The sequence below is a fragment of the Ochotona princeps genome, chromosome X (genome assembly GCF_030435755.1).
Source record: "Ochotona princeps isolate mOchPri1 chromosome X, mOchPri1.hap1, whole genome shotgun sequence".
Taxonomy (NCBI): Eukaryota; Metazoa; Chordata; class Mammalia; order Lagomorpha; family Ochotonidae; genus Ochotona; species Ochotona princeps.
This window is the reverse complement of record NC_080865.1, coordinates 20,501,653-20,522,088: the sequence shown is the minus strand read 5'-3', so window position 1 is coordinate 20,522,088 and position 20,436 is coordinate 20,501,653. Positions and strand designations below refer to the sequence as shown.

At 37.4% G+C, this 20,436-nt stretch overlaps 1 protein-coding gene across 5 annotated transcripts in view; it reads right to left on the bottom strand.

Moving 5' to 3' along the window:
- Positions 1-20,436, bottom strand: part of DMD (dystrophin) — a 1,951,117-nt gene that overhangs the window by 1,411,251 nt on the left and 519,430 nt on the right. For all 5 annotated transcript variants that reach the window (XM_058659083.1, XM_058659078.1, XM_058659079.1 and 2 more), the window contains 2 exons: positions 14,538-14,726; positions 11,992-12,173 (listed from right to left, as the gene is read on the bottom strand). In XM_058659083.1, coding sequence (XP_058515066.1) covers positions 11,992-12,173; positions 14,538-14,726 — 371 coding nt within the window. The remainder of the gene's footprint in view (positions 1-11,991; positions 12,174-14,537; positions 14,727-20,436) is intronic.

The window sequence follows — 20,436 nt, the reverse complement described above, 5'->3', positions numbered from 1 at the left end:
TCAACCACTAACTCAACAAAAATCTGAAATTCATATGCTGAATGTTTCTATTGGAAGGCATATATTCTTTATGAATGTAACATGTAAAACATTTTTGGCAATAAAAATGCTAAAAAGTGAGCCTTTAAAGAGGTTAGAATTATAGTGAGAATGCATTAGTCTTATTTACAGATTATTTATCAGGAGTTTTCATTAACTGGCAGTTAAATGTACAAAATATACACAGAACTAACAGGGTTTAAAATAGTTTGAACTACGATTTTACCAAAAAAAAAAAAAAAAAGTTACCTGAGGCATACTGAAATCAGAAGCTTTGAGAATGAACTCTCACTTATCAAACATACAATTTACTTTGCCATTAGTTAATTATAATTCTGATCATGCTTAAAAATCAGAGCAACCAGACTGAGCAGGCAAGGCAAAGAAACACATTATGGTAGTGCTGATATTTGGAGAAATCTACACCTTGAAACCGTACTGGAAAAAAGCAGGGAATACAAGGTTTCCAAATCAAAGGAATCACCTGTGGAATGGACTGGAGGGATCGTGGAGCCCCAGGAAGACCAGTGCAGCTGGTTGCATAAGGACCTGGAGACTTGTAGAGTAGCACAGCCTCCATTCAGCACTGGCTACTAGCAAGTTTGAGACTGTATCCCTATCCAAAAATCTGAAACGCCAATACTGTCCTATGCTTAATCACGGTTTCATCTTACAAAATTGGATTTGAATTCTATCCAATAAATATCAATATGTATCCAATATCAATGTCGGGTTGTGGACAGGCCCAGAATGACCACATGGCAAGTGGTGTGCATGGCTACCCCAAATGCAACATACACGGTTCAATGTTTTAGCAATTGCAATGTACAACCTGGTCAACAGATTCTAGCTAAAAACACACAAATAAAAACAAAACAAAAAAAAACAAAAAGCCTTTCGTCTCTTCTGTACACCAACAGTTCTCAAAGTTTGGTCTCCGGATCGTCAGCAGCAGCCCATCCTCAGGTGACCTTGTTAGGAGTGCTAATTGAGACTTTGACTCAGACTTACAAAATCACAGCCAGCCAGCCAGCCAGCCAGGTGATTGCAATGCATGCCTAAGGTTAAAACTCAATGTTAACGGTAACCCATAATCCTTATACAAAACTCACAGAAACTCAGAGACGTAAATATTAATACCCAGAAAGCTACTTATAAAATTTTATTTATTCTACTGTTTGATGATATAGCTCTAGAGGCTCTGGGGATTTCCCTTCCCCCTCCCTAAATGTACTTTGCCATGAGAGTCTCACACTGGCTTGTCCCTTGTTGATAGAGAACAATCACACCCCTGCCCTGTGCTCTGACTACAGCGTCTAAAAGGCACTGATTTCAGGCATTTGCAACCTGAAAATAACACTGGGATAAGGTTGAAAATAGGATACGAAGGTGGTGGGGATGTGACGCCAAATTAAATATAAAAGTATTTCAAAAGAGAAATCTTTCAAAAGAGTTCAAAAAAGTTGACACAACGATTTGAAAGCCAGTTTTTTCAGATGTAATGTTATCAAGTGTTTGAAGACTCCTTGAACAAATGAATTTCAGTAAATCCTGTACCAGCACAGACATCTTTCACTTACACTTTGTATGAACTTTTTGACACTTAATAATTCACGCTATTTTAGAAACTGTTCTGAGTAGATGATTAAGAGAGCCAATACTCACAGATTTTGGCTTGGTATTATTACATAGCAGTCAATATCTATTTTTATCTTATATGATTCGAAGTATATATGGTTTGAAACGTAAGATGGCATCTTACACGATTTGAGAATAAGTTGAAGTCATTGTCAGTACATAAAAAATCATAAGCTACCACTTACCAACTGCAAACCTGACCACTCTTGATAATATCTAGCATGTCTTAACATGTTAAACCTACTTTCTCACATAAGCATCTATTTACCTGAACAGCAAATTTATACTTCACGTACCAAGCATAAACTCACCAGAATTCCAAGAACCCAACAACTCCCTGGCCTCCTCTACATTCGACTCACCTCAATTTTTAAGCTTCCTTCCTGACTCCCACAACTCGCACTTCGTGGTTACAAGCCGCAATTGTGAGCAAAACTGCCCTGCCTCCTGAACTTAAATAGGCCTCCAAACAACACAGCTGATTCAGATCAAATCTGAAGCGCTGCTTCTAAGAAGCTTCCATGCTAGCATGCTTACAGGTGAAGCAAATGTGGCTGGGTTATGAAGGCAGTTGAATAACAAGAATCCTGGTGAGGCAATCATGTAATTGGATATCACAGCTATTCTTTATTTTAGAGATGGTCTCCCCAACAAGCTGTTGAATTTGTCTGGACAATACGATGCTGGACTCTATGCTTGGTATATGCTTGCAATGAAAGAATCTCAACTGAATTGAACCGTGGTTATGCAGCAAGGTGGAGGAATCCACCATGAGGGGAGGGTTTGGGGAGGGGTGGAGGGAATCCCAGTACCTATGAAACTGTGTCACATCATGCAATGCATTCAATAAAAAAAAAATTCACGTTTTTTAGTATGGTTAAAATTTATTTTTTTGTCAAATTTTTATTTTGAAGTTTTGAATTTTATGACATGATTTCCTTATTGGAAAGGCAGATTTACAAAGAGAAAGAGAGACAGCAAGCTCTTCTGTCTGCTAATTCACTACCTAAGTGGCCACAACGGCCAGAGCTGAGCCGATCTGAAGCTAGGAGCAAGTAACTTCCTCCAGGTATCCCAGGCAGGTGCAGGGTCCCAAGGCCTTGCCGTCCTCCTCTGTTTTCCCAGGCTACAAGCAGGGAGTTGGATGGGAAGTGCAGCAGTTAGGATACGAACCAGCACTCACATAGAATCTGGACACATGCAAAGCGAGCATTTAGCCACTAGGCTATCGCACCAGGTCCCATGGTCTTTTTTTTTTTTTTTTTTTTGAGGTGTGTGCTTGATCCATTGGTTTTCCAATGCTCAAACTCCAAAATATTAAGAGAGACATATATTCAGCTCATATTTCAAAAAAATCACCAAAAGACATCAGACTTTGGATGTCAATCCCTCTCTTTAATAAGAGGTGACAGACCTACAAGGTGACATTCCTCAGTTGACATCCACATATTTCACGATGCATACTATCCAAATAGGAAGTGTCCTTCTTAAATTGATTCTGTCTAGTGTACAATTCACTTCGAGTGAGATGAATTCCTAAGCAGCAGGTGGGAAAATTATGATGGTGGAACATCAGATAAGAAATTAACTTGAGGATACGACTAGTCTACAAAAATATTGATGTTCACATGGGTAAGCCTAAGGAGCAAGGAAGTGAACTGAGACCCGTGGACAAACAAAATTGGAGGGAGAAATAAATGTGATGCAGCAATATCAGAAGGTGGCGTTAGGACCCTTCACACACAGACATCCTCCTTCCCAAGGGTGGTTGAAAAAGGGTAACCCCAGAAAGGGGGGGGCTAAAAATAGAGTGCAAATGTGATTAATTTCCAATACTGATTTTGCTAAATGAATTTAGTAGCACAAGAAAAAAGCAGTTCAATCGCTATTAGTTTCTGTGTATATATAGTATGTATGTGATGTGACGTCTACCCGATTTATATACATGCACCCACATAATTAGAACAGGATGAGGCTAAGTAAAAATTATTCACTTCTGGGAAATGTAGTAGACATTGCATGATAAGGAGCAAAGCATGGAATGATTGTGGAGCTGGAGCACATGGCCATGTATTCAAGGAACACTGAACAATGCTCTACTCATTTCCACAAACCAAGGTAGGTAATATTATTTGATTTCTGAAGACACCGGAATTTGCAAAGGTTAATGAACTTGTATGCGGTCACACAGTGGCATGTGAAGGCAGTATTTAAATCATAAGGTGCCTGTGACCCAAGGCTGTGTTTTTAACCTTGACTTATTTTATTTCTTTCAAGGCTAGCCATTACATTAGGCTATGCCATATGAAACTGCTGATATTTAAGGTTTTTGGCCCTTGGGCAAAAACAATTTAATATTGTTTAACTAAAAGGGAATCGATAAAATGAGAAAGATGTTCCACACTTTCAGCTGTCATCCTAAACCAACAAATATATTTGAGGATACTGTCACATTCACAAAACCAAAATTTACCCTCCAGAGACAAGTGAAAGTTTACCACTTCCTTGTTAATCCATTTTTTTCGGCTGTTTCTTCAGAAAGTAATGTAAAAGAGAAAGGAGAATATTAATGTATGAGTCTCAAAGTTGTGAAGTGGTGGGACTGCAGTGAAACACTGTGAAGTGTGTCAGAATATGATACTTCAGCTGCTGCAGCCTATTTCCAGTAACGCACCATCCTGCCAAAGAGGGCAACTACCGAAACAGGCAAGTTGCAAGAACTCGAGACTTTGAGGGCAACAAGGCATTAAAGACCAGTGGCCCACCTACGGACTGACTGTTCAATAAGAGGATGGTTTTGCTTAATGTTTCTCTAGCCTTGAGATGCACAGTCAAGCCATGGATTTTAAGTCATTAAGCTTGGGTTGTGGTCAGAGATTCAGTGTTTCAATTTTTTCCATTTTTTTCTAGAAACAATGTATAACTGTGAAATGCCATATTTTAAATAACTTTATCCAACAATTCATAATCTTGATAGTGTTTCTTAGATGTTATAAAAATACATTATAAAATCTATTAAGAACACTACAAAAATGCAGCCATATGCTAATCAGTGTACCAATGTAGAAAAAATGTATAAACTTTAAAAATTCTGCAATATTAAAATTAAAAATTCAAAGTTAGCAACAGGCTGAGCTCTTTAAGAGGATGGCTTTTCTGGACCAGCTTCTTAGAATTTACAATTATTTGCAAAATTACAATTCTGAAGTAAAAGTACAACTAATCAAATGAGGTAAAATATTGTTATAAATATTGGATTAGAAAAGAACCACAGGGCCTGGTGCGGTAGCCTAGCAGCTAAAGTCCTCGCCTTGCACACACAGGATTCCATATGGCCGCCAGTTCCAATCCCACTGGCCCTGTTTCCCATCCAGCTCCCCGATTGTGGCCTGGGAAAGCAGTCGAGGACAGCCCAAAGCCTTGGGACTCCTCACCCACAGGGAAGACCTGGAAGAGTCTCCTTGCTCCTGGCTTCGGACTGGCTCACCTCTGGCCATTGCGGCCACTTGGGGAGTGAATCAGCGGATGGAATTTATGTTAAAAATGTAAAAGAAATACATCAAAAGTCAGTCTCCATCAAATGAATGATAACAATATAAAATAAATGACTAGCTGTTTTAAATATACTTGAATATTATGGTGTATTATCAAATGTTGAAATCAGAAAATACAATGTATTCTAACCCAATAAAGGCAAATACCACTTTAAATAGGAAGACAGGGGATGGTGTGGCGTGTACCATGCTAATCCTCCACCTGCCATACCGGCATCCCATATGGACACAGGTTCAAGTTCCAGCTGCTCCACTTCCTGTTTCAGATCCCTGTTTATTGCTAGGAAAGCAGCAGAGGATGGCTCAAAGTCTTGGGCCCCTGGACCCTGACACAGGGGTCCACTGCGGCCATGTGGGGAATGAGCCAGTGAATGGAAGAACTCTGTCTCTCCCCTCACTCTACCCCGGTAACTTTCAAGCTATATATATATAAATTTTTAAATGAACTACCATATGTACATGGCTCTTGTTACATGGCAGGAAAGAATATGAAGCAGAGAAATCTTAATGTCATCTGAAATTTGAATGATTTCTGTTTCCAAGTTATTCAAACCAGAAATACTTGATCTGCACTTTGAAAGAATTCTCATTAATTATGATGGCTGTCCTTATATTTTACCTTGGAATTTCATCTGGAGGACATTCTTTAGACTTCAACATCATAGTAGACATTTTGGAAAGAACCAGTCTACAAAATTCCCCCTTCAACATCTAGAAATGAACACAACTTTATAATCTCCTCCCAATTTTCATCTATTAATAGTGATTTGCCTACTTAACGGCATGTGTTTCCACAATGTTTCACCAAAAAATCTTTTGGAAAGAATAAAAGCAAATGTTTCACTGTTTCCAAGACCCGATCTGTTTTATTCCTTCACATCTTCTAGCTCAATAACAACTTAATTATTAATAGTTTTCAATTATCTGGAGCAAGACTAAAGTTCAAAATGGAAACACATTCATTTGCATTTTGAAAACATAGATTTAAAATAGCAACAGTAGTGTAATAAAGTTGCATAGTTGGATGCAAAACTATTCTTGTGGCAAATACATTAGGGCAGCTTTCAGGTCAGCCTTTTTGATGAGCCACCTGTGAAGCAGATGAAGCACTACAGAGACAGCACCACACAACAAGAACAACTGCTAAGACACTGTGATTACCAGACCATTCACATTCTTTCTACTGAGGGTAGGTCATAATGAAGCATTTATGTAGCAATAGAAACTCACTCTCAACTTCAATACTTCTGTCTCTATTTACCTACTGGCACATGGTTTGGCACATATCGAGCATGGATAAATATGAAATAAAGAAAAACTATAACTGAATTATCACAAAAGATATAGTATAAAAATGCAAACCGCTGCTCAATCAGAAAAAAGCAGAATTAAGTTTATAACATTCTCATCTTTGAGATATCTGCCTTTTTGTTGAGATGATCTATTTTGAGTCATTTTCATAGTCGTACATGAGCATGCAATCATTTTACTTTTTTTCTGCTCCAGTACAACTGTTCCTCTCACATGTCGCACATTGCCCTGCCTTGGGATCTTTCTTCTTCCTTATTCCCGTCGCCCCCAATATCTGCACAGCTTGATTCTTCCTTCCTTTAGGGATCCTTTTACAATGTTACCTCATCAGAAGGGTCTCTTGATATGTAAAAATAGTACACCATACCTCACTCTCTAAGTTGATTCTTCTAGTCCTTTCTATCATTAAACACCATCTAACACAACACACTTTTAAAATGTTCTGTCTCCTCCCACCGCAATGCAAGCACAGTGAGAGGGTCCCAGTTCACGTGGCACACAGCTCTCCAGTCTAAAACAGTGCTGGGAACACGGCACGTTCTAATTGTCTGCTGGGTGGACGAAGGAAGGAATAAAGTTAATTTTATTATTATCATCATCATTTGTCTTTCCAAGAAAACAAAAGTTTTAAAATGCTTTTCTCTCATTTCCACAAATGCAAAGCATTTCCATAGACATTTACAACTCCACCAAAGTTCACGTCTATATAAGAGAATAACTATTGCTTCTCATTGGGACAGTTAATTGTTAAACTTTACACTCTGCTCTAATACATTACTGCTCACAAAGCTTGTTATTCTATGAATCTTGTTATTCTATGAACCCATGGAGGATGATACTAACATCTGAAGACATAAGCAAGATCACCAGCACCATGTTTGAAGTATTCAAAAGATTTGCTATCAGTTTAATGTATAAAAAAATTACAGATAGATGGTATTTAAGTAGGGTATGTACAAAGATGTTTGATATTTCGTATTGTTTCAGCCAGATCAATATTTTAAGCTTTAAAGATAAGTTTTAGCTTAAATAAAGTTTAATGTATTTCTCAGACTTAAATATGCTTAGGAATAGCTTAGAATTTCATTAAACGTAAGATGCTCATTACCTATATCATAGCAAGGAATGACATTATTCCTTTTTAACAACTTCTGAAGTGATGTGGATGTTACTGGTGCTTGGACTGCCTTAATCATCATGGAATTTTCACTTAACCATTATTACAAAAAGTTTTTAAAAATTAATTTACCAAATTGTGATGAATTCAAGTAGGAGTTTTTAGGTCATCATCTTTGAAATATTCACCACAACAAATTCGGTTGAAATTTTGAAACTACCTAATGAATGTAATTTAGTTTTTCATCCTTCCATTCATATTATCGCCTATACAACTTCGAAGTCACTTCACACGGTAGAAAACACCTCATAAATTGCTCAACATTTCCTGCTGCTCTGTCCAAGCTCCTGTCACTTCCCCTCGTGACTGAAACAGACATTGGAAAAAACAACAACAACAAAGAGATGAACCGGATTTGTTTGACATATTTTTCTCCCCAGTCATTTTTTTTCCTTATGATCACTAAGGTTTGTTTCCCCTTGCATGTCCTAACCACAATTATCAAAGAAGTTGATGGAACTTGCTGTGCTTATCTTTATGAGTCCTTGCACAAATGTCAGTAAGTCTCTTTTGCTCTCTGCAGGTTGCATTTTTCAATCAAATTAATTAGCTTATTCATAGAGAAGAAAATCTTCTGCTGTCCCCATGCAAGTCGTCTTCTTGTACTTCCACAGTTGGAAATTTTGTCTTTTTGTTCTCTATCCCTTACCTCCCCTGACCCTATGGGTATTCCACAGCATAATACAAAACAAAAATCAGATACTTTTACTCTTCCTGAGATATCTAACTCAAGCATATCAACAGAATTCTCATGTCTAAAATAGTTCATTTTAATTGTGAAATCAACTGACAATTAGTTCCCTAATTTCAATATCATAACCACTGTTCAAGAGTTAGCATAGGGCCTGGCGCAGTGGCCTAGCAGCTAAAGTCCTTGTCTTGAACATGCCAGGATCCCATATGGGCGCCGGTTCTAATCCCAGCAGCTCCACTTCCCATCCAGCTCCCTGCTTGTGGCCTGATGGCCCAAAGCCTTAGGAACCTGCACTCATGTGGGAGACCCAGAAGAGGATCTGGGTTCCTGGCTTCTGATCGGCACAACACCAGCTGTTGTGCTCACTTGGGGAGTGAATGACTCATTGTTCAGAAGATCTTCCTCTCTGTCTCTCCTTCTCTCTGTATATCTGACTTTGTAATAAAATAATAATAATAAAAGATTTATCATAGACCAATCTCAGGATAGTGGTGTGAAATCGGTTTGTAACTATGGATGTCTTAACAAAGCCTTTTATGGTATTATTTTTCATATCATCATCAGTTCACATCCACAAAAACTCCAGAATGAGAATAAACAAAGATAGGACGATTCACATGAAAGTGAGAAATAAAAGGAAGGAACAGAGAGAAGCAAATGCCTGCTTACTTTTTAACTCATATTCATTTGCCAGCATATGGTAAATGTTTCAACTTGAAAAAGAAAAACAAAACTTCCAACTTTAATCGTTCTACTCATGCCCTTTTATCCTATATGAAAACCTCCTACAAATATATCCTTTGAAGAACAAATGAATAAGGCAATTAGGAAAGACTGGGGAAATATGTATTGCATATATATGTATATATATACACATATATATGCAAGCAATATGCATGTGTGTCATGTGCCTTATACATGTTTTATTAAATATTATAGGTTTCATATATACTAAATATTATCTATATTATTTATATGCATGAATATATAAAGGCAACATATGCCTAATATAATGAATCAATATCCATTCAACATATTTACAATGATGACTTTTCTTTGCATTTTGTCCTGGTTTTGGACTCACAAGCTGCCTTTGCAAACCCTAGGCAAGCCAGCACATTGTATTGTTGTGTGAGAAAAGAGAACTGGTGCTGTGCTCTGCATCATTAAACTGAAGACCAAAGCATGGAAGTACGTTACATCAGTTCCCATAAATACGTGTCTGAGAAATTGAAATCTTACCCTTAGTAAAATTGGATTCAATTTTAGGTAAATGCACGATAAGAGCATATTATTATCTTTTGATCTTTTTAATTTCATTTTTTATAATGGTTAATGGTTTGTATGGTATATAGTATTTCCTAGGTAAAAGTTGTAAAAAGGTAGCATCTGCAGTCACTAAGCAAGGGAGATGATTCCTAAGCAAAAAGGTCCTTTCATAAAAGGCCATAAAGAAGCCAAAAATAAACAAAACTGGTTTAGCACTTAAGAACATGGCTAACATAATGTAGAACATTATTATCACAATTACCACCTCGTCTGACACCAGCATCTCTTCTATGCGCTATTATACTGGCCCATTAGCTGTCTGCTTTTCCTCTAGCAGCCCAACATTGTTTCCTGACCTGTGTCTCCTGTACCAAAATCTGGCAGCATTTTCTTGTGCTTATCTTAGAACTTAAAGCTGTTACCTTTTACTCTGACATTTCCGTATGCAATCAGACTGCTATTTGTATTCCAACTCCATCTGATGTCTTTGCTATCCGGCAACCCCACCCACATCTTGTTAGTTCCACTGCCGTTTGATTCCTCCAACAAGCCAGATGTCCCTATATTATAGCCATTGCATTAGAAGTTCCCTCTGCTTATAACATTTTTGTTCATAATCTGAAAATGGTAGTCACATCTCCTCATTCAACTCCCATACTTAAATGTTAAGAAACTTTAAGCAACCTCCCAGGAATAAAATCCAAAGTAGTCACTCAACACATCTCTATTTGACAATATTTGACAATATTATTTTGGGTATGGCATAAGGGTACATGTGTGTGTGTGTGTGTGTGTGTGTGTGTGTGTGTGTACATTATCACCCTAATGACAGGTTTTTTTAACAAGTGACTTTTAAAATGTAAAACAGAGAAAATATTGGAGACTTTAGGCTAAATTCACATCTTCTTGCAACTCAATGTCAAGATGGAATTAATTAATTTTGAATAATTTATGCTATATTGTTAGTGTTACTGAGTAGAGGAAGCCCAGCATAAAACAGAGATATTTAAGCTGCAGAAGAAGGGGGAAATGGAGTGCATAAAAGACAATTGATGGTACTACTACAAAAGCAGAAAAAGGGCCTGGATTTTAATAACTTTCTAATTTTGTCTGAAGTATCTTTAAGCTACAAAGAGTGGTGCAAACAGAAGCTTGAACCTGAGGAATGCTGGCACATAATCCTAGATTGGTGGATACTCCATATCTTATGGACTAGAATTAAAAAGTGGGGAAAATTCGCTAGTCCGGGTCTTGTCAGGGTGCACATCCAATAGTTGCATTCTGGCCGTTACTACATTCATCTCTAGGGTTAGTTGTAGTCCTCACAGCAGTGGGGAAACCTCAGTATGTGTAGACAAGGGTATCTTGGCTTGGAATACAAATATAGTTGTAAAAATTCTGTCTCATGTATGTTTTATTTATTAGTTCAAAAGACATAAGCTTGAAAATGTGTTTTCCTCCTCCCTATTGTCACACTATAATTTAGTACTGGACTAGCAATCCTCCCAGCATACCTAATGAGTTTCTTAGGTCCTATTTTAAAGCTTTTAATCTTCATAAATAATAGCTAAGTAAAGTTAAGGCACTTGGACAATTTCTTTAGCTGAATGTATTCAAATCCACAGTTGGTACTTCATTTCTTTTCATTTAGAAATAAATCTATCTTGTCCGATAGGCTCTACATGAATACACACACGTAACAATACAAATCAAAGCAACACTTCCAGCAAGATGAGATCTATCTGCTCAGTACCTTTACACGAAATACACTATTTCCAGAAATGGATCAAAATTCTTTTTTGATGAAGGCAATATATATTCTTAAGATAATTCGAGCCATACTCTACACTGAAAAGGATTTCTAGACATAACTGAGAAATGCTTTTCAAGAGAATTTCCAGAAACAGATGAATAACTCTTTAATTTCTGAGAGCTTTGTCTTCAGAAAGGAAGTTTTCTGTCAAGTGTAACTAGCAGCTGCTTTTACATACATGGTTTCCTTGTGTAGGCTTCCCTGGCTCCCGGAGGCCAACTTTCAGAAAATAGTAAATATGAAGAAACATCAGAAACTTTTCAAGCTTAGATTTGCAGATAACTTTCCAACTATCAAGCATATTCATGTTGATTGCAAAAGTAAAAAATCAAAACTATTGGCATAACAATTAAACCCTAGTGTCTTCTGAAGAAAAGCTATGTGGCTTGGGGAAAAAAAACTTAACAATCCAAATTTTTACCATCTAAAGCATCAAACTAATAGTAACTGTCCAAAACTTGCTATTTCCCTTCGTTACCAAGAAATGAATACATACTTGCTTTGTTTTTCCATGCTTGCTACCCTGAGACATTCCCATCTTGAATTTAGGAGACTCATTTGTTCTTGTACTTCAGTTTCTTCATCTTCTGATAATTTCCCTGTTCGAAGCAACTGACTTCCCAATTGCAGAACATTACCAACACGTCCCTGATGAGATGTCAAATCCATCATGTACCCCTGGCGGAGAAAGAAGTTAATACTGCAGTTAACACTGTAGGCAAACCATTTGGTCATTTTACTAAAGATGTGTGCATTTGTTTATATGATTTACTTGAAAGGCAATGTATCCAAGAGAGAAGTAGAGACAGATTTACTTGTCATAAAATTGCAACAACCAGGACTGAGCCAGAATGAAGCTTGAAGCCAAACTATGCATCCTAGTATCCCACCTATGTGGCAGGTGCCCAAGTACTTGGGTCATTATTGTCAGACTTCCCAGGCACATTAGCAGGAAGATGAGTAAGAAGCAGAAAGCAGTACTCTAACTGGTGATCTAAAGCAAGATTCCAGTGTCACAAGGAGGGGCTTCATTTGCTGTGCATAACACTGGGCCTCCATTGAGGCATTGACTTTGTTGTAAAATTTCAGTCCTTTTAAATTTCTTTTTTTTTTGAGTTTTTTTAATTATTAATTACATTGCATTAAGTGACACAGTTTCATAGGCTCTGGGATTCCCCCAACCCCTCCCCGTGCCCTGCCCCCATGGTGGATTCCTCCACCTTGTTACAGTATTACAGTTCAAATTCAGTCAAGATTCTTTCTTTGCAAACATATACCAAGCATAGAGGCCAGCATCTTATTGGCCAGATAAATTCAACAGTTTCTTGGAGAGACCATCTCTGGTCTGAAGGTAGAGCTGGCAGAATATCATTCCGATCAATGAAAAGCCACCACACAACATCAACAACAATTTACAACATTATGGAATTAATTGACATGGTATTGAGTAACCAATATGTTAAAAAATGCAAGTTCTTAACCACATCCTGTGACTACTTCATTGACCCTTCAATTTTAGTTTACATACAGAACCGGCTGCTATACACCTTAAAATGGCTATAGGGTACTATTCAGCTGTCTCATGTCTATTTTCATTTTAGTATTTAGCAGTTTATTGTGTTGAAGCATAATTTTGCTGAACTTGGCAGATATTAGGATAGTCTAACCTGGCTTATAACTCTAACAAGGCATGTGTCAACAGTTGAGGGGCAGAACAGTTTTAGGAGGGGTGTGCAGAGAAATCTTCAATACCCTAGTGAGGAGTAACTAATCGTTTGTGTCCTACCTAGTAAGGTATATGTGAATCCACGCTGATCATTTCCCGTCTGGTTCTAAACTTTCCTTATTGTTCTCTATCTATTCTAATATTTTTGTTTGCTTTTTCTTGGGGGAGGGGCCTCCGAGTGACACTGATGGTCGTTGTAAGCGAGGGTGGGGATGTAAACTTGGAACTAAGTAGGGACCAGAGAAAGCTCCTCTCCCTAGTCCCGAAGGAAGTTTACTGTTCTTCTGTTTCTGCGGACCACTCAGGGCTCCTAGCTGTTGTTCTGATGACCTTGGATCCTGCGAGGAAGGATTTGGGCTTCTTGCATCCCATGTGGTAGATCCAAATTGGCGTGAGTAACCTCAGAGTTCTCATCCTCCAAAGGCAGTCCAATTCCCTGTGGTCTCCTTGTCTGTTGGGATGTAGTTCTTAGTGCCTGTACTGATAATCTTTGGTAAGGATCCAGGACTCTCCAGGGTTGGGATACAATCCTCCTCCTGTCCACCTGCTCCACTCTGGGGTCCTCCCCTGCTCTCTGCATATGACCTCCTGTTAAGAGGTTGTCAGGATTGCTCCTGATTCCCCTTATATGTCTTTGTAGTTTTACTATTGTCTAATGCTGATTCGAGTCTGTTGTCTACGAGTTACCTGTTATGTTCCTGATACGTTATACTTCACGTCTTCCTCACACATTCTAAGGTGATGGAAGATGCCTTTTAAATTTCAATTCACTGTAATAGTGCTTCAATTTTTATTTTACAAAGCAAATGTTATCATTTTTGAAATGTGAGTTACAGTTACTCTCTTAGATCTCCTTCTGTAGAGAGTCAGAGACAAGGATTTGGGGACAAGTGGTTTAGTGAGAAAACTCTCAAGAACATTGCAATGGTGTTCAAGAAACAGCAAAAGAACAGGGAAGAAGAGGAAGCCAAACCTGAGTGTCATCTCAGTTAAAGGCGCCCACTGTTTCCAGCTCATTACACACAGGTACTTGGGCATATAATTAGGGCCTCAATATTGCCCTGGTATAAGAAAAGAAGGCTGGGATTTTCTTTGCACTGGAGGATGAGTCACTGGGAAACCAGATCTGAACATCCCCAAGGACTGATTAACAAGGGCCACTTCAAATAGTGCACGGTGGAATCCAAGACACACAAAAATGCATGTTTCTATTTCAAAATCAAAACCAAATTTCTAAAATCTTACAGAGTCACCAAGAGAAACAGACTTTCCATTATAACAAGTCATATTTCTTGGGTTTGTGAATTTTTTTTTACCTCATGTGTATGAAACTGTTCTTTCACTTCTTCTACATCATTTGAAATTTCTCTTTGTGCCTGCAACGTGTCTTCAGCAGAAAGAAGCCATGACAGTACTTCTTCTAGAGCTGTTTGGTAACTGTCCAGATTCACTTCAGTCTCCATCAATGCACTGCCAAATGATTTGTCTCCAGCAGCTTCCAAACGCTGAACAATAAAAGAAATTGGATGTTACACAATTAGTGTCTTTGCAGACTGTTCTGGTACATTAAATGATAAATCAAATGAAATATTTAAAATGCCAGAAATGTCCATTTGAATTACAGAGATGAATACTAGACATATACCATGGCAAGCCTATATTCTAATATCATTACAAATACACAGAAGCATTTTTTAACGGTAGGCAAAATCCTTATACAATTAACGCTTTAGTAAAGCTCTTCTAGGTTACTATAAAGAAGGAGTTACCACATTAACCGTTTAAGCTATATTTTTAAATACAATGTGATTTCATCTATAGGTAACTTTTCCATTTATATTTATTATACTGTACATGTATATCATTGGAATTAATTTACAAACTTTCTCAATAACATTAGAAATGTATCTTGCATAGAAACCACAGTTGAGGAAATAATTCTGAAAATTTATAAAATAGTTGTTAGAAAAAAAAAACTTGCTGCCAAGGGGTTGTGAGGCTAGACTGTGCAGAGAAATATCCTTCTCATACATCTGAAATTTCTAACAGCATAAACACTTCTATAAATTAATTATCTGTTTCTAAGTGTCAATGATCTAAAAAGCAAAGACATGTTGGGAGAGTAAAATATGATCTCTTTTCGATCTGATTTAGTTAGTAGAATATTAAGGAAAAATGAAAATAGCTGTCTTAGAATTTCCACTAGGATCCCCAATCTAGAATGAGTGCATCTATAACTAGATTGTGGTCCAGAATGAACACCAAGGGAAGAGCCAGGCCACGCATAATGGAATTGTTAGGAGATGATGCCCAAAGCGGTAGACAATCTTAACCCATTATGTAGCACAAAAGTGTAAATTTGAACTCTGGTGAGAAAGGATCCTTCTGGAGTGGCTGGTATTTAGCCTGGCCAGAATGGCTCCCACCTGACTAGCAGTTTACAAATGATGTAAGTCATCAAATGGCTATACATACATAGTGAAACCAGCAATTCAGCAAGCTACAAAGCTTGTACAAAAATAGCATCACCTAAACCTACGATGCCAGGATACAGTTAAATAGCAGAATGCTGGACTTGTGACTATTGCTGAAAGACTATGCTATTATAATAATACAGGGGAAAATGGTGGGGGGGCATAAGAGGGAGGGAGGAAGGGGAAGTATAAGGGGAATTTCTATACCTACAAAACCACATAATGGAAAATAAGAATAAAAAATAGCTGAGATATTTTCAAAAGGCACAATGATTTGGGAAGTGAGTAGCTTAATACCAAGACGGTAGTGACTATTTTGGCAACTTACCTAATTTTAACCTAAATATGAGATGAATTTTAACCTGGAAAAAAGCTTTTTATTGCTCTCAATGTATAAAAGGTTCTAGAACATTTGAAATTTTATGATTCTTAGTTCATTTAGATATGACATATTTCTTTTAAAAATAGAGTCTAAGCATATGTATGAATGATAGAAAATTTTTGTGTCATCATCTTTATCCTTCAATGAAAGTGTATTTCAGATCTAAAAGATTGTGCAGGAATAACCAAGTGGTCCTTTTACTAAATAACAGAAGTGCAGTTCACAGGAAGCAGGATTAACATCTGGATACGGTCTTGCCAAATTTCCACTGTGTTACCTCACAGATGTAACATGTAAACAAGGGTATTATTGAAAGAAAGAAAAATGATTACAGAGGGGATTACACAAAATTAATCCATCATGTAACACTGTACATGACATTCAATATAAGGGTACCACTAAATAAATCATTTTGAATATTGCTTGTGCCTGAAATTAAGTTCAATGTTAAAACCTAATGAGGATTCAAGAAAAATTCTGACCAACTCTTACGGCAATACTAAAACAACAGTCACAACAACCACTACCTACATATATAATAGCAACTACGACTGTTATTATGTATTGTCACTTAGTGGCAGTCAATTTGCTAACTACTTGACATACGTCCTATTACTTTTCATAACAAAGCAGGATAATAAAATAGGTACTGAGAAAGTAAATGATGCCCCCAAAATAGAAACCAGATATGTGTTTGGTAGATGAAAATCATAGATCAGGAAAAGGAAGTTAAAAATAGTCCCAAATTCACATAGAATACAGTGATTTAAACATACAGGGACTCTGGACCTGTTCAGTGGCATAGTCGGCTAATACTCTGTGTTTCAGCATTCCACTTGGGCACCTATTCATATCCAGCTGTTCTCATTCCAATCCAGCTCCCTGCTGATGGCCTGGTAAAGCAGCAGTCCAAGCGTTCCTGCACGTATGTGGGAGACCTGCAGGAAGTCCCTGGCTCCTTGCTCTGGATTGGCTTGGCTCCAGCCATTTGGCCATTTTAGAAGTGAGCCAGCATATGAAAGACCTCTATCTCTTTTCTCTAAAAAGTTGCTGAGACTTGGCACAGCCTGACTTGTGCCGTGTTTCACATAATCAAGCTATGCCTACACCTGAAGGAACACACATGGTGTTTGTCTGAAAGGACTGTGATTATTTTGTAAACTTGTTTTCTTAGGACTTAAATATTTATTTTAAAATCACAACTAAAGACAGGAAGAGAGAGAGGGAGGGAGAGAGAAGAAAGAGATCTTCCATCTGCTGGTACACAAAGGCTGGGTCTGAAATGCAGCAGCTAAAACTGGATCAAGCCCCTGTGTGGTTATGCTGTTATCACACATGGCAACTTAACACACTACACCACAGCACAGGCCCTGTAAACTTCCTTTACAGTTTTATTTACACATTGACTAACAATGTTCATTTCTCCTACTTCTGTAAGAGAATCATAAACTGCTTATTATGGGAGTAGTTTATCAGATTATAGATTATCCTGAGGTCTTATTTCTCTTCCATTTGCCCTTTTCACAGCTCATTAGCACATCAACAAGAAAGTTAAAGCTAAGGAAGGAAATGTTACCAAAATTCTAAACAAATTTGCTCCTGGTCAGCAGCATACTCAGCAAAAACATTTAGAGACATTAAGCAAAATATGATCACAAAGATATTGAATGCGTATCATATGATAAAAACTTTGCCTTAACTTTTTTTTCTTCTTGCTTCATTGCCTGAGATACTGACTGAATTGATGGGAGGAATGAGGAGTTGCTATCTGCAGGAACCAAAGTTCTGTTAGGTGTATTGTAGGCCACGTTTAAAGATATCACTTGTAAGAGAGCAATATATAATGCTCAGGGCCAATACACTGACCATGGTTCACTGTGAAGACAAGAAAGCAAAGACCAGCTTTCCAAAGAAAGACTTATGATGACTAAACAGCATTTATTCAGTTCAGAAAAGAGGATGCGTGCTAAATGGAGTCAACTAGAAAACATCCTATCTGGTTGTAGGCTTAGCTGTCCAATTAAAACTACCAGCACAAGTATATACATCCTTATTTTGGAGCGAGAAGCCAGAAGATTATATCTACATTATTATTTACTCAACATAAACAATGCATCCTTAAACAATGGATATCACAATGTGTTACATCCATTATCATTTTGCTTTTCGAGTATACAAGCATTTTCATAATCAGTTGAGAAACCTGTCTTTGTTTAACCCATATAGCAGCAACAAAAAATTATATGACAAATTCAAATAAATATTTTTTGTCACAAAATTGTTTTAGTTCCAGTTTTGTCAGGCAGAAAAGCAATTAGCATGATAGGCTTTATAAATTCAATGTTTCACATCTTTATTTAATTTGTAGAATAGGGTTCTAAAACCATATGAGATTCTGGTTCTGGCAAGGTTATTACATTATTAATTAGCAGCAACAGTATTTCCCCAGCCAACTAAGAGGAGCCAAGCATTGCTCTAGACAATGGCAACACACCACATACAGAAGAGAAAAATATCAGTGTGCTTCTGAAATTAATATCATGGGAGGCATGCCAAATCTAATATGTATATTGAAAGGTATTAAACACTATAGAGAAATATAAAGCAAGGAGGAGGATTATGAAGTGTTAGAGTAGGGGACATTGCATATTTAATGAGGGTGGTCATGGAAAATATTATTGAGTGAATGTCAGCTGAGACAGAGGCTTGAAGTTTTGAAGAGAGAGAGCTATGTAAATACATAAGAAAAATACATTTTAGGCAGACAAGAATGGAGAACATAACAAAGGTGGAAGTGAAATCTAGAGAAGAAATGCACACACAATGACAGGCTGCAGTGTAAGGCTGGGGTTACAAAACAGAAGGGCTGCATGGTTTTCTAGATGAGTGACAAGTCATTAGAGGATTTTCAACAAATTCATATTATATGTCTTACATTTTAACCTACAAATTTGGCAAACAAAATGGACTTGGGGAAAGCAACATCTAAGTACGCAGGCTAGCTTAAAAGGCAACTTGAATAATTCCCGATGAGAAGATTGTGGTGGCAGTGGAAGGAGGAAGGAGTGATGAGATTGTGAATATAGATTTAGACAAGGCAGATCAGGCATCCTTTTCTTTTTTAAAATAATTATTATTTTTTATTTGAAAGGCAGATTTGAGAGAGAGAGACAGAGAGACAGAGAGAAAGAAATATCTTCCATCCATTGGTTCATTCCCCAAATAGCCACAATGGCTGGAGCTAAGCTGATCCAAAGCCAGAAGCCTTCCTTGGGGTCTCCCATGGAGGTACAGATTTCCAAGAATTTGAGTCATTCTGCACTGATTGCCCAGGCCATAAGCAGAGAGCTGGAGTAGAATGTGGAACAGCCAGGACATGAACTTGCACCCATATGGGATGCTGGCACTGCAGGTAGGGAATTAGCCTGATATGTTACCATCGGTTCTCTTGACATAATTTTCTGATCAGCAACACAGAATGTGAAAAACAGGGAGAATGTATTTGATTTTGAAGTGTTTTTATAAAGCAACTGCAAAAAATGTAGATGTCAAATGCTGCATTAGGATGGACTGTTGATGAGACAAATTAGGAGGTTATTAAGTCAAGTTTTCAAAAGTTGAATTCATCAGGAGGCGTGAGAACACAATTGTGTATCTGTTTGGAATTTAATGGAAAGTCCTGAATTCGGATAATATTTGAAAGGCATCAACCTGCAAATGGTTCTGCTGCCAAAAGAAGAATCTGTACAAAGACAAACAAATATGTCAAGTAGCACAGAGGGAATATGTGTGTGCTCTTTTATGAAGTAGACTTAGTCAGAGGAATGCCATAGAAATCAGTATAGCCAGAAAACATAATTTGTGTTTTTAGCACTGGAGGAACTGAAGCTAGAGTAATACACTGAATGTACATATTTGACAAACTTATCTTTTTCTATAATACATATTCAAACGTTTATATTTTACACATTTTCTAACACATATAGACAAAAGGTACTAAAACACATAATATAAAAACCAGTATAAGTTTTTGTCCCTATAATATTGAGACCAAGCAAAAAAAAAAATCACCTCATTTCTTGCCCAATGTTTACATGCACTTAGAAGATGGTAAAGAATCTTAACTGTTTACCAAGAAAAACTGATTCCTCACTACAAAACCATTCTTTGCGTTAACTCAAAGTTAATGTGTCAAAAAATTTTTTTTGCCCAATCTCAACTAGAATTCCTTCTTAAAAGTGAGTTAATAATTCTACCAAGACTAAATCCTTATAAATCCCATTGCTAATTTTCTCACACTGACACACAGTCAAGACCCTGGAAACTGTAGTTTCCTCTGTCATAATGAACCCGTTAGCA